The 14,745-nt window shown below is 48.7% G+C and overlaps 1 protein-coding gene across 4 annotated transcripts in view; it reads left to right on the top strand.

The window, feature by feature from the left end:
* The window catches only part of LOC133348565 (polyamine-transporting ATPase 13A3-like), a 91,031-nt gene that overhangs the window by 66,362 nt on the left and 9,924 nt on the right, over positions 1-14,745 (top strand). For 2 of the 4 annotated variants that reach the window (XM_061561450.1, XM_061561449.1), the window contains 8 exons: positions 187-283; positions 2,147-2,219; positions 2,627-2,804; positions 2,958-3,130; positions 4,093-4,181; positions 5,022-5,102; positions 8,578-8,625; positions 13,529-13,600. In XM_061561450.1, the coding sequence (XP_061417434.1) occupies positions 187-283; positions 2,147-2,219; positions 2,627-2,804; positions 2,958-3,130; positions 4,093-4,181; positions 5,022-5,102; positions 8,578-8,625; positions 13,529-13,600 (811 nt within the window). The remainder of the gene's footprint in view (positions 1-186; positions 284-2,146; positions 2,220-2,626; positions 2,805-2,957; positions 3,131-4,092; positions 4,182-5,021; positions 5,103-8,577; positions 8,626-13,528; positions 13,601-14,745) is intronic. The other 2 variants (XM_061561451.1, XM_061561452.1) reach the window with 2 other exon arrangements.

The raw sequence follows: 14,745 nt of genomic DNA, 5'->3' as shown, positions 1-14,745 counted from the left end.
GAGTTGGATTCTCGGCTGCGAACGTCAATGACGAGTGGTATCTGCAGCCATCCTGGGAATCCCCAAGGTCAACTCGGCCTTAAATGCATATCTGGTGCGACTGCTCGCTTGCAGTACTTGCCTCAATGGTCTTTGTCGACTGTGCGGGTGATCATTGTTTTTGCACGCGTGTGCGCGTGCTCGCAGGGAAGGACGTGCGGCTCTCATCACCTCGTTCTGCGTGTTCAAGTTCATGGCGCTCTACAGCATCATCCAGTACCTGTCCGTGCTGCTGCTTTACTCGGTACGCACACCAACGCAGCTGCAGCAGCGCCATTAGTGCCCTGACCGCGACTTGCTCGCTTGCTCTCACCACGAGGCCGATGTGCGTCACACATGCGCACTTTGGAACGACGGCACTCCGACCTTTCATTTCTTTGTCACGGAATATTTCCCAGGCCGCTGCGTATAGTGAAGGGTTATCTTTAACACTTGTCGCCATCACACGGGGAGAGACGGTTAAGTTCAGGGAAGCAATGCTCGGTTTTTTGGGCGAAGACAACCACCCCCCCCCCCCCCCCCCCGAGGGACGTCATCGACCCAGAAGGAGCCGCCACTAGTATAACCAACACGGGTGAAGACAGCGGAATAAAGGTTCTCATAGCAGCCCCGATGGCCTAGAGCAACGCCGCCTGTTGAAGTCTGTTTAAGCGCAACGATCGGTGCTTTTAAGTCCAGACTCAAACCATTTTTCATCTCCAGCGCCCATCACTTCCAGTCCGGTTCTACGCCGTCCGCGCTTCTGCCGAATCACGGCTCGTTCAAAATTTCACATTGATTGATTGAATGCATGCTGGGTGTGGTGTGCATCCTTCCTCGAGTAAATAAACACTTTTGAAATTGTTTTTTTTGCAGGGATACGTCCGGTATGTGTTCAAACGCTCTTTGACTTTCCAGTTGGTTAAATTTCGATTTAAAGCTTCCGTGACTGCAGGGATTCATATTCTTGGTTCTTTCGGTAAAGTCATGTAGAAGGGAAATAATGAAATAATAAAAATAGAACAATAACATTCTCACGACGTTTCGATTGCAACACAAGCACAATCATCATCGGGTGTGAAAGCCACAGAGACAATTTCAACCGAGAAGATGGATTCTGTCTTAGCAATCATTGGAAGGATTTGATAAACCATTTCGGGTCTTAATTGATTGTGTTCACGCTTACGATGACTTTCAGACCGCATTCCATTTTCTTTCTCTCCCCCCTCCTCCGTTCCGAGCATAGATGGTTCGTCCGTCTGAACAACTGCCAGTTGCTGTCCGTGGTGCTGACGTTAAGACTTTACCGAAAGAACCAAGAATATTCTTCCAGTTGGTTGTTAATACTCATTACAAATGTAATGTTGAAATATAACCTAATGCACAGTTTAAACACTGCACAATAAAGTCCTGGATTTTTTTTCTTCTCCAATTTTATCCCGATTGTGCTTTCGGTGCCATGGGATGAATGATCCGTTTGGATCTCTCGCAGAGCGTCGCTACCCTCTCCGTGTTGGAGTAGGGACCATGTAAGCAGATACCACAGAGCTACCTCTGAGATCCCTTCTAGTGTCCGCTGACCCACGCGGTCAAGGGCAGCAATTTTTCAGCCATCCTGCCGCCCAGGAGTGTTCATCTGACGGCATTCAAACTGTTTTTTTTTAATTCTCAAATCTGAAATTTTGCCTAAATAAATGCGGATGCACATTTAATGTCATAGTTTTTTTTTGTTACTTTTTTTTATTATGCACTCATTGGTGAGTGGACCACACTTGAGAAACTCACTTTACTCACAGGCAGTGGCTGAACGCCGGATTCGAACCCAGGTATCTTAGCAGTGCCGGTTCAGCATCCCTGACCTCTGAACCACCCGACCACCTCAATACTATTTTTTTAATTGAGCCCGCAACTGCAAACATAATAGAGGGCATCTGAACATGCAAGCAGCAACCACATCACTATTATTGTCATTGCATCTCCTTAACACGGCCACCACGTATCCAGGACCTTGGAACAGGGATGCTGATGTACCCAGAGGTTCTGACGCGAGGATCGTCACGCCGACAGAGAGAGTCCCCGCCATGGAACCATGATTCTTGCAATCTCTTTTCTTCTTTTTTTCTTCCAGATTTTGAGCAACCTGGGCGATTTTCAGTTTCTCTTCATTGACTTGGCGATCATACTGGTTCTGGCCTTCACGAGTGAGTATTGCTATCCCCCCAGCACTATCATTATCAGCAACATCACATTAGCGCACCATCATTGTCGCAAGAATAATCTTCATTAATAACACTATAATCAGCACTCTAATCACCATCAGGTATCATCAGCAGCATCGTTAACATCAAGACTATCAGGAATGGCGCAGTCAAAATAATTATCATTGTTAGTATTGCCATCGGCAACATCGTTGACATTCATGGAGTTAGCATCGTTGGAGAGGGTTAGTGGAGAGTGAAATAAAGGTGCCTGAAAAAGAGTGGGCGAGCGAGTGTTTGAACGAATAGTTGAGTGATGGAGCAAGTCGGTGAGATTATATTTAAGTGAGCGAGTAAGTGAACAAGCGCACGAGCGAGTGGTATTTGTCTCTCGGCCCCCGCCCCCCCAGTCCCCCTGAACGGTGCGTGGCCGCAGCTCACGGCCATGGGCCCCCCCAGCTCGCTGCTGTCCGTGCGCCTGCTGCTGTCGGTGGCGGCGCAGGCGCTAACGTGCCTCGGCGTGCAGGTGTGCGCCTTCCTGCTCACGCAGCGGCAGCCCTGGTACCAGCCGTGGGCGCCCAACATCACGTGAGCACCGCTCGCGCGCACGATGAAGCGCACACAATCGTCCATGTGACCTACACGCGCGCGCACACACACACTCTCCAACAAACACGGACTGGTGAAGGAGTCTCGCTCAATGTACCGGCTTCACCATCTTCACTCCCCCACCCCCTCCAGGTTGTGTCCTGGCGAGGAGACGCCGCTCAACTCGACGCACTGGGAACACGACGAAAACAACATCCGCAATGCCGAGAACACGACGCTGTTCTTCGTGTCCTCCTTCCAGTACATCATCGTGTGCTTCGTGTTCGCCAAGGGGAAGCCCTACCGGCAGCCCGTCTACAAAAACCGTACGTGGCCCCACGCGGTGCGCATGTGCGCATACGTGCGCGCGTGTGTGTGTGCGCGTGTGTGCGAACGCCAGTGACAATTATCTGAACCGGTACTGGGCCTCCCCTAGGTCGACTCAGCCTCAAATGAGTACCTGGTGCGATGTGTAAACGTCGTCGCTAGGGAGACGAAGGCGGTCGGGCGTGGTGTTGGCCACCCACCCCCTCGTGTGCCGTGCCGGCCGTTTTAGGTGCTCGCTAACAGCACTTGCCCCTACAGTCTGTTAAGGCTATACGGGGGCATCTTTATCTTTTGTGTGTGCGCGTACATGCGCGTGTGTGCGCGTACGTGCGCATGTGTGCGCGTGTGTGCGCGTACGTGCGCATGTGTGCGCGTGTGTGCGCGCACGCACGGCGGTTGGAGGTAGTCGCCCTCCAGCAACAGCAGAGAACGAAGGAGCGACGCTCATAAAAACAAGCAGAGCGCCGGTCGGATAAAATGCAGCACAGTGGGGAGCACAGCTGGCGCATCTCGGTGAACCCCTTGCACCTGGGTCTGTCCCGTGATCTCCTCCAGCAGTGAGCATTCCACACTTCACGTGATGGAACGCTCTTCCTTCCGATAGTAGGATGCCACTGGAGCTATGCACTTTTAAATCATCTAGATTGAAAACGAATTTCTTGAGAACTGCTTTTTGTAATTAGTTTGTTGTCCTTCCCCCGCACTTCCGATTTAACACGGTTGGCTATGTATGGTACGAAAGAAGTTCAACATACATACCTTACTGGCTTTCAGAGGTGCTCGCTAACAACACTTGCCCCAACAGTCTGATAAAAGCTATATGGGAAATCTTTATCTTTGTGCCCCTCCATGTTTGTCCAAATCATTAGCTCACTGCACTTGGGTTCAATTCCCAGCCCTGGACACGGCTATCTTCACTGACGACGATCCGAACCGTGTCTCCGTGTCCCTGTGCGAGCAGGTCCCTTTGTGGCTGGGCTCATCATTCTCCCGGCGTTCCTCACTTTCCTCATGTTCTACCGATATCCCGGCATGGATGACTTCTTTGAGGTATCTCCTGCGTTCGTGCGCGTGCACCTGTGTTCATGTGCGCATTCGCGTCGTGTGTGGTGAAGTTGTTGGCGCACTGCACTATGAACGCCTAACAGTGGTGACGAATATCTTCACGCCTCCTCTAGGTCGACTCGGATGTAAATAAGTACCTGCTGCGATGTGTAAACATCGCCATTGGGGGAGACAAAGGGGTCGTGCTGGCCACACCACCTCCTTATATACCGTGTTGGCCTTCATATGTGCTCGCTGTCTTGCCCCAAAAATTAAGCGTATATGGGGATCTTCGTGTGTGCATGTGTATCTGGTGCCTTCATAGGTGCTACTCACTAACAGCATTTTCCCCCAAAAAAATCTGTTGGGGCTATCCAGGGATCTTTGTCTTTGTACCTGTTGCAGCGGTGAACTTGCGTCAGCGAGCCTTCCATACTTCATGTGGCCTCAAAGCGAACCTAGCCTGGCACAAGCTCCGTGCTGACGTCACCGCCACCTAGTGGCCTATGGCGGCTATTGTCGTGGTGTCGTGGTTAGTGTGTCGTGTTTTGAACCCGGCGATCGGGGGTGGATTCCCGGCAATGGCTGACATCGTTGGACGAGTGATATCCATGCTGGTCCTGGACCCCTCTTAGGTTCGCTCGCCATTAAATCAGCACTTGGTCCAGTGTACGAACATCGGCGCCGGGGAGGAGAAAAGAGCGGCCAAACATGGTGGTGGCCGCTCCAACCTCTGGTTCACTGTGTCACTCACCGCAAGAGTGTTAAGAGCTGCAGGGGGGATGTTGTCGTTGTCGTGTGTGTGTAGTTTGTTAAAGGCTATACGGGGGATCTTTGTCTTTGTAGCTGATTTGCATCCCGACGGTGTGGAGGTGCTACATGTTGGGCTTTGTGGCAGCGAACCTGGTGATATCTGTATTGCTCGAGGTAAAGCAGCATACATACACACACACCGCTTCAAACACACACACGCACTCATTCACGCACACACACGCACTCATTCACGCACACACACGCACTCATTCACGCACACACACATAGTTATATCCACAGACCGGCAACTTCCACCTGGGTACACACACGTGCACACACACACACACGCTTGCACAACCTCATACCCCTCGCTCGCACACAATACACACACACGCATGTGCAGAGACCCAAACTAATTCACACACATACATGCGCGCTTACATACGGCAAACCCCTTCATGGACACGAAATGCACTCGCACTCGCACAGATTCACATGCACGCACACACACACGTGCACAGGCACACGCACAGGCACACATAATTGCACCTATACAGATGTCCGCACCCGTGAAGACATACACATGCAGAGTCCTACAATAATTGGCTGGCTGACCTGGCCATGACGAACCACACCCATAATTCGCCGGGGTTAGTGGATCACGCAGAGGTAGAACCTGCAGGCCTTTAGTAGGCAGTACACCAAGTAGGTCTCTGGCAGGATTTAATATTTTCTGCTGACACTTCGAATCAGAATCTTTATTTATAGTGGAGGAATCTGAAGGAGTACAAAGCTCTTTTTCACACACGTCTAGCAGGGGTGGGTCAGAACGTTACAACAATAAACGGTACAGAGACACGATAGCAATTCAAAGTGCAGGAAAGGTAAATAAATAACTTGAAAAATATAGACAGAAATAAAACTAAACTATTTTTTATCTTACCAAGTAAAGCCCACGGTGATATTAACTTATTTTTCAGAAGCGACCTCGCTGCAAATGATTGCTCAACAAAGTCGCTTATCACGTGGAAATTTACAGCAGACCAATAATGTCAATAATTAAAACGCTTGTTTCTAAATCTGGAGAGACATGCAAACTCCAAATATACAGGAGTCAGGGGTCTGGATCGAACCCCTGATCTCCTGCATACCAAGCGACAAAAATAACATCACACCGCCGTCGTGCACCTTAAATAGAAAAAAAATATAGTATAGAAGTTCAAATTGCATTTGTATATCGATTTTGAAGCTAAAACAACAGCAAAAACATTCCCAGACCACACCAAGACAAAACACAGTCCCGCAACAAAATTGTATTGTACATTAAAATTGAAGTATTGTTACATTGTTCAGAATAAAATCCATAAACCACATTGGCTAATGTGGCTGTATCCAGTACTAAACTTCGGATGTTCCATCTCAAACGCGTCAAAATATTTTGGTTAAAAACTCAACAAATAATCCATGTGTTATCTCCCGGCACTCCGGTTCTCCTCCAATGAAGTAGAAACAAAAGGAAAAAAACCTCAAGTGGAATTGATTTGAAAGTCCCGAACAACAGGAACCTCCTGAAAAATTTGCCTCGTTGGGGCTTTCTTGGCCGATCAATTAAAAACAAAAGATTGTTACCATTTCTGTAGTGAGTGTGATGCGCTCACACTCGTCGTGAGTGTGATGCGCTCACACCCACGCGCCCAGCCGTGATGCACTGCATGCTTTGGGCATTTGTGTGCCGTTTGCTCGGCTGCTGCAGTTGTGCTTGTGGCGGGCGACGCGTTGCCGTCGAGCATGCACGGTACGGTACACACCCTTGTCCCGGTCATCATTGCCCCGTCCCCAATCGTCGCCCGGCGTTACCGCGAGCAACTTCAGCATCAACTCCCATCACCGACAGCCGTAGTCATCATCAATAGCATCGCCTTTGTAAATGCTCCGTCATCACCAACCGCGTGATCGTCATACTCGGCAGCGTCACCGCCAACATCCCGTTATCGTCCCCCACCAGGTAATGTGTAAGTATGTACGTTGAACTTCTTTCGCACCGTACGTAGCCCACCACGCTAATCGGAGATGCGGGGGGAGGACAACAAACTATACACACAAAGCGGTTCCAAGGAAATTAGTTTTCATTCTAGATTTTAAAAATGCACAAGCTCCTAGTGGCTCTAGATTTGAAGCTTTCGTGACTGCAAGGATTCATCCTCTTAGGTTTTTCGGTAAAGTCACGTAGGCAAAAAAACAAATAAATAAATAATACTAATAATATAAATAATGATATAAACAAAATTATATAAATAATGATATAAACAAAATAATGATTTAGTTTATATCATTATTTCTATTATTTTTATTATTTACTCCGAGTGGCTTCCTAATATCAGAAGGAAGAGCGTTCCAGGTGATCGCAGAAGAGTACCTGAAAGCACACGATGCGGTGACCATCTTTAATAATTAATTAATGAGTATAGTTTACATTGCATTATTATTATTCTCGTCCCCCTTCACTAACACCCCGTCATCACCGCCAATAAATAATCGTTATTGTCAATAACATCCCTGCCATCATCATCATCATCTGTCACCATCTCTGATATGTTATCATGAAACTCTTAGCCATTCTCACATCTGTCATCATAAATACCACCGCCGAATTCCTATCGACTGTCATCGTCATCGTCACTATCATCATCGTCGTCATCATCACCAGTCGTCGTCAGCGATAGCCACACCTCGTGCTACCCCGCTGTCAAGTGTCACGTGTCTCTGTTGCGTTGTTGGCTTTGCCGCGGCGGTTTGTGAGTGCACAGTGCATGCCCCCTGTTCGTGACTGCCCCCCCCCCACCCTCCACACCGATCCCTCGTGAACAAGCACACTCACTAACGAGCACGCTTACAACGAGCCCGTTAGTTCGTGAGCTGACTGGCTAATGAGCTTTCTCTGCAATGAGCAGGGTTCTTAATCGACCATTTGGCTGTTAGTTGCTTGACTGGCAAGCTGGCGAGATAATTGGCTCGTTGACTTGCTAGTTGATTAACTTGCTAGTTTATTCGCCGATAGGGTAATCACTTAGCCCTTCAGCCAGCTTGCTGGCTGGCTAGAGTTCATTAGCTGACCAATTGAATGTGTTTCATTGTCTACTTGAATTATCCGGCTGATTGCTTAGTTAATTATCTGGCTGGTTGATTATTTTGGCTGGCTAGTTGCTTGGCGGGCTGGTTATCTCTCTGGCTGGTTAGTTAATTAGCAGGATAATTAGCAGGCTAATTAGCAGGCTAATTAACTAGCAGGCTAGCCTGTTGGCTGGTTAGCAGAGGTCGCAAACGGGTTTTGATTCCTTACCCGTACCCGGCCGGGTACAGGTAGCCGTATCCTACCCGTACCCTACCCGAAATGAGTGACAAACGGTTACTCACCAGTGACTAACGGCCTACCCGTACCCGTACCCGGCCGCACCAGGGTCGCAAACGGGTACCCGTACCCGTACCCGGCCGGGTACGGGTAGCCGGGTATCGGGTACCCGATTGTGACCTCTGCTGGTTAGCTGGCTGATGAATTGTGTGTCTGTCTCGCCAATGGGCGGGCGGGCGCGGTTGGCTCTGAGCTAACGGCTGCGGGCACGGCACACGGTGCCGCCCGGTCTCCCCACAGGCATCGGTAGTCACCGCCGCCTCCTACATCGAGTCCCAGCAGCGCACGGTACACTCCTCTTCGCAGGGCCTTCTACGGACCCCGCTAATAATAGTAACCCTGGTTAACAAGCACTAACCTCTCTAATCAGAACTAACCCCACTAATCGCATACTCACCTCACTAACGACCATTAAGAAGCGCGAATCTGCAGTGACCTCCACTAACAAGCAACAATCACCGCTGGGCGCTAAAGACACCCAATTAACGTTTGCCCTCTTCTCGTCCCGTGCGTGCACACGCGCGTTCGTATGCACGTATGCACATGCCGACACGTGCGTGTACACGCGGTCAGTAACAGTAGGCGCGTCCATATGGGTGTGCACGTGGACCACGTGCTCATTCGTACGGGCGTTCGCGCGCGGCCGTTGTACACGCAGGTGTGGCTGTGTGCGCGCATACATACAACGTGCGCCTGTGTACGTACACGCGATCATGCATAAACGCACCGTGTATGTGTGCATGTGCGTGCATATGCGCATATATGTGGGTCTAGTTTTTAATGCACGCGCACATACACGTTACTATGTGTGTGCTTGAAGCTTGTAAAAATCGCATGGCTTCCTGTGTAAATGAGTAAGAAACAGCGTGAAAGATTCAATCAGTTGTTTTGACAGACCATTGGCAAATGTGCTTTAAAGCAAACGCTCCTGGAAAGCATCGGTTGGGATGACACATAATATAGTTTCTTCTCGAAATCTGGATTGGTTAAAAAAAATGTTGTGCCATTGTCAGTGAGCCACTGCAATTTTTTACAGCTGATATAAATGCTTTGCACTGCGTTTTTTTTAATATACACGTGTGTGTGTGCTTGTGTACATCTACGTGTTTGCTGTGTGCAGCTATACACTCGTGCATGCATACACAAGAACAATTCTTTGGTAATGGAAATTCAAGCACATTGCCTATTTACGCGCGCCGATGACCGAATCACCGGCAATGCACCCGACTTCGTTACGTCATGAAGCCAAGCAGGTTTACGCCTGGATAGCGCTTGGGCATCAGAGGTCAATGCAACAAAATCCGCTGTTGTACTGTGCGTTTATGCTCCCTGCCCTCACCAACGAGCGCAGGCCAGCGTGTTGAGCTGCGGTCAAATAACCCCCTCGATCTGCACGGCGTGGGGAGGCCCTCATCCAGCAGTGGAGTTGACATTGACACGTGCACTTGCTGTGTGCCTGTGCGCATGGCCTCGTTGATGAATTCCTGCCAACCCGCTGAGATGCACGTTCAGACCTCTGTTGATCCTCCGTCCGCCACGCAGTTCGAGAAGTCGACTCAAATTGGAAGTTCGTGAGTTCAATTCCTGGTCAGGCACATTATTAGTGTGAGGTGAATAGGAGTACCGCCTTGTGGGATGTCGGCGGTGGCAGTCAGATGGATAGACTGGCTTTTGTCACAGGAATCTTGAATTTACACCACGAGATCGACACTGCCAGTGAATTCTAGATTTGAAGTTTTCGTGACTGCAAGGATCCATATTCTTTGGTTCTTTCGGTAAAGTCACGTAGGTGAAAAAAAAAAGGAAAACAACTAAATTAAATCACGACGTTTCGGAGGCAACACAAGCTTCCGTCATCAGGTGGAACAGCCACAGTAATTTTGTTATATTTTATTTTTACCTACGTGACTTTACCGAAAGAACCAAAGAATTTACTGCCAGTGAAGTGTAGCAGACTCCCAATTTTGTTGTAGCCTGGACACACTTTGAGATTACAATAGTTTGTGTGCATTGCCTCCCTGTGCAGTAATTCCATTACCATGGCATTGATCATTTTCATGTATACACATACATACACACAGGCCATATAATTTACATGTACGTGCGTGTACCTTGGGGATTATCAAACTCCATTCCACTGATAACCGCCACAATGCATCTTTCCACATTTACCAATCTTCTCCGTTCGGATACACCTTAAGCCGTTACACACTGCACGTGTCTGATGATTGGCCAACATGTTCCGCGTCGATTCAAATTAAGATCCGCGGTATTAACTTTGGGCTACGTTGTGGGCAGCAGAATGCAGTGCATCAAGATCTATTGTTGTACTGTACTGCGCCCCAACGTCTATGCGCCCCACTTTCACCAATCCGTGCTCACCGACGTGATGATTATGTTCTAATGACCCCCATGACTTGCACGGCGTGGGGAGGCCCTCATCCAGCAGTAAATTGACAAAGGGCGCACACGTTGATTTGAATCTCGGCGCTCGCCGCATTTCTCGGGGCGAAATACGATCGTTATCATCAGGCAATTGCAGAACATGACGACTTAATTTTGTACTTGGAGGTGGAAGATCGGTCGATGTGAAGAGACCTGTCGTGGTGGGTTGCGAAAACCCGAATATGTAAAGCTGGTATTTCTAACGCACCTTGAGTGTGTGCATTGGTATCACGCGTACGCACTAACACGCACTTTTCCGTCCGCATGCTGTCTTAACGGGTGTGCGTTATAACGTGACCCCCGTCAGGTCACGGTCCGTGTGCTACGCGCCTGCACACACGCGAGACGCACGCACGCGAGCACTTGTGCGGCATCCCATGACCCACTGCGCAAGGCCCCGTCTACGTTAATATTGATGCTCATTGCCGTCAGGGTGCGCAGTAATAGAATTGAAATCGGACTGAAAATTTGATCTTTAATTATGCAATCAACGTTGATGATGATGATAGTCACGGTGTTAAAATTAATTGATTTTTAAAAAAATCTAAATAATTTAGTTCAAATCATCGTGAAACGATGCCAGTCGAACGTTTTACGCATCGATGGACAAGACGGCGCACGTGTAACCGTTGTTGCCGCCAGAGTGATTGGACTGATTGTGGGTTTACACTCTGCGTGATGGTGAAATTTTACGTTTAAGTATCGATTACTGTGGGTGTGTGACGGACACGATGGGCATTGATTTGGTCAATTGTCGTTTCGATTTAACAAATAACGATGATTGCAGGTGCCTGGGAATAGGATTGGCAAGAGGGTGGAGTGGTGGTAGATGACATATTTAAAGAAATTGTGCATGTGATGACGATGTTAAAAAAAAAAGAATACTGTAAACAAATGTTTTGATAATTTTTATGTAAATGGTATGTTTGTGGTTCAGTTAGATTTGTTTTGAAGAAGCATGAGCCGAGTTACTGAATGTGAAACCCCTTGTCCTGTTACAAATGGACCAATTGGCCTGTGCGTGGCAGGGCACACGTGCGAATCGGGTGACTTGGGGGCAAGGTTGGTGACAAACTTAATTTGGAGCTTTCGTGACTGCAGGAATTACTCTTTGGTTCTTTCGGTAAAGTCACGTATAGAGAGTATTTAATTTATTATTTTCTCTTTATACGTGACTTTACCAAAAGAACCAAAGAGTAAGGTTGGTGACCTCGCGTCGAGATGGATGAGAGGAATTTGTCAAATATCCGCACCAGGACCCTCCTGAAAAAAATGAGTTATGAGACTCGGTGAGGCTCTCCTGGGTACAAGATCATTGTTACAAGACACTATAATTATACGGGAGCTAAAATATACGTAGCTATAAACATACCATTTATATAAGCAGAAAATCTTCATGTGTAACCACCCAAATATGGCTGTATCAGCTCACATGACCGTGAATCGAATGCATCCACAGATAACTCGGTGGCATCCGTGACGAGATGCGTTTGGTCTGACCCATCCTTTGGTGTCTTATTAAAAAAAAACGACTCGCACATTTCCACCAGCGTCCCACAGCCTCTTTCGCCGAAACGAACAACAACGGTGCTCGGTTTGACCAGGTGCTCGCTGGAACCCGTGCCCTGTTTGTTAACTTCCCTCCTCAATTCGCCACGCCAAACCGTTGCGGTCGGACTCCGGTTTCGTTCCCAGCGATGGCTATAACGTCAGTCGCAAGTCGCATCTGAAATGATCCTTGGCCATTGACCAACGCCAAACCGGCATGGTGAAGTATGGTCAAGCAGCGACCCTATAACCGCCACGGCGTGCTCCGGACTTTGTCCAGCGGTGTGTTGACGGTGGGCTATAAATTATATTATTTATTGTGAGAAGAGCGATTTGTATATCGCTGACAACTCATAGCGATATCGTTAGAGCCAGCATTGCTGAACGTTCAGGCTGGGTGTCCTTCTCACTCTCTTGGGTGCTCGATGGATTTTTACGGCCACTCAGCCAGCACTGCTCGAGGTCCAAGGCTTGAATTCAGATTTCAGCCACCCGTGATTGAAACCAGGTTCTCAAGAGCACGGAGTTGGTGGTTACAGTCCAGTCCACCAATGACTGCACGTAGAAACAAGACATTTGCTTACGTTTGATTGTTCACTTAGTGTAGCTGTATTCTCCTCGGAGAACTCAAATTTTTAACGTATATTAGATGTTGGACACGTGGGGAACCATTAAGCAACTCTGTCTCGGACTATACCGTGCTGAGAGTACCGGTCACAAGCGGCGATGAGGTGTGGTGCTGGTGGCAATGTGGAAATGGTCAATAACAAAGGACATGGTGATTGTCAAATTCCGATGGAGAACAACACATCTGGATGAGTTGTTGGTCATGTCAGTTGAGGATGGCGTCATTTAAAATTTCTGAGACTCGATATATTCTGCCGATGTAACCGACATCACAGAAATGTGCAAAATCTAAATGAAAATGTGGCATAGCACGCTACTGCAACGTAGCGTGTAAATATGTTCCAAGCAGATCGCTTGTTAAACTCCAAATATACAGCGGTGGTATATTTTTTTGAAATCGACAATCAGTTTTTACCTCTCGTAAAAAAAAAAAACTGAATGGGAGAGTGAGTGCAGAATACGTCGGGTCTCTTAAGAAATCGGCAATCCCACCATTGTTATCATTTGTCTCGCAATGAATTTTGACTGCGTCGATTGTTGTTGTCGCTAATTATGAAACGGTCCCCTGCAGAATTTAGCGTGTGATAACACCAATCAGTGGGCGGAAAATTTTCTCCAGCGAACTCGCCGTGGAGACCGACAGGTTTGTGGAAACCCGCGTGCGCGCACGGCGTACGCAGCGTGACGTACGCGTTATGTCTGCTTGCGTGTGTTCTGTTTTTTACGATTCTGTGCACGAGTACAAGCGTACGCTCGTTCATTCCGCAATCTCTCTGCAGGCGTACCCGTTTGTGCATGTGCGACGAGCAGAGCGTCGAGTGGATATGATGTATAGCAAGTTGGCGGAAGATCTTTAACCCTTGGGTGTGTCCATCTGTGCCTTGCCGGGTGGTGGTGGCGGCGGCGCACGCCTGTAATCCAGCACCCGCCTGTAATCCAGCACCCGCCTGTAATCCAGCACCCGCCTGTAATCCAGCACCATGGAGGCAGCGAGTGTTTGGTTGTGAAACTCCCTTCCCATGAGCGGTCGAGGTGGCCATATCCTGGCTTTTCCACAGAACGTGGTACAGCAAAGTGTGGACTCTTCTCCAACTGCTCCATCTGTATGGGATACGATGTTTGCCTCCTTGCGTGCGTGGTTTCACCACAGGTGCTCCGGTCTCCTCCCGCATGCGTGTAAGCACTCGTCGATTGGCTGAAAACAGCTTAATATGTAAGGGGAGTGCAGAGCATGAGCAATTGTTGGTAGCGCCGGCTGCCTTCTCGCCCATCTGTGGTTCCTCCTCGCGCCGCCGAGTCTTCTGCCCTCTCCCGCCGAGAGGGAGGCGAGCACTGCGCGCGATAAAAGCTGAAATGATGATGAGCCTTCACCACTCTTCATGAGCTCCCGTCAGTTGATTATTCACCTCGTCACGTCGACTCGGAGTGACCATAACCATGCACAGAGGCAGTGGTGCCGGAGTCACTTAGCGCCAATAATCCCACACGTGTGTGTGTTTTGGCTAGTGTTTGTGTGTGTGTGTGTGCATGTATGTATGTATGTGCAAGTGTGGCCACTTGCGTGTATATGCCTGTGCTTGTGCGTGTATGGGGAGCGGTGACGAAGTGGTTTAGTGCCGCCCTACGAACCCGGCGGAAGATTCCAAGAACACAGGATGAGATGTTACTATCCTTTGTGCAAGCACTTCCAAGAGTTCATGAACAGTGAGCCTGGTGAAATTTGGGGAGCGCATCGTCAGTAGTGAACCTTTGGTTCCTAGGGTGTTTCGGCCTTTCATACTATACACC

Source organism: Lethenteron reissneri, chromosome 27 (assembly GCF_015708825.2).
Source record: "Lethenteron reissneri isolate LAM-NWPU_2019-01 chromosome 27, ASM1570882v1, whole genome shotgun sequence".
NCBI classification, from domain to species: domain Eukaryota; kingdom Metazoa; phylum Chordata; class Hyperoartia; order Petromyzontiformes; family Petromyzontidae; genus Lethenteron; species Lethenteron reissneri.
The sequence above is the reverse complement of the archived record's forward strand: the minus strand, read 5'-3'. Positions and strand labels throughout refer to the sequence as shown.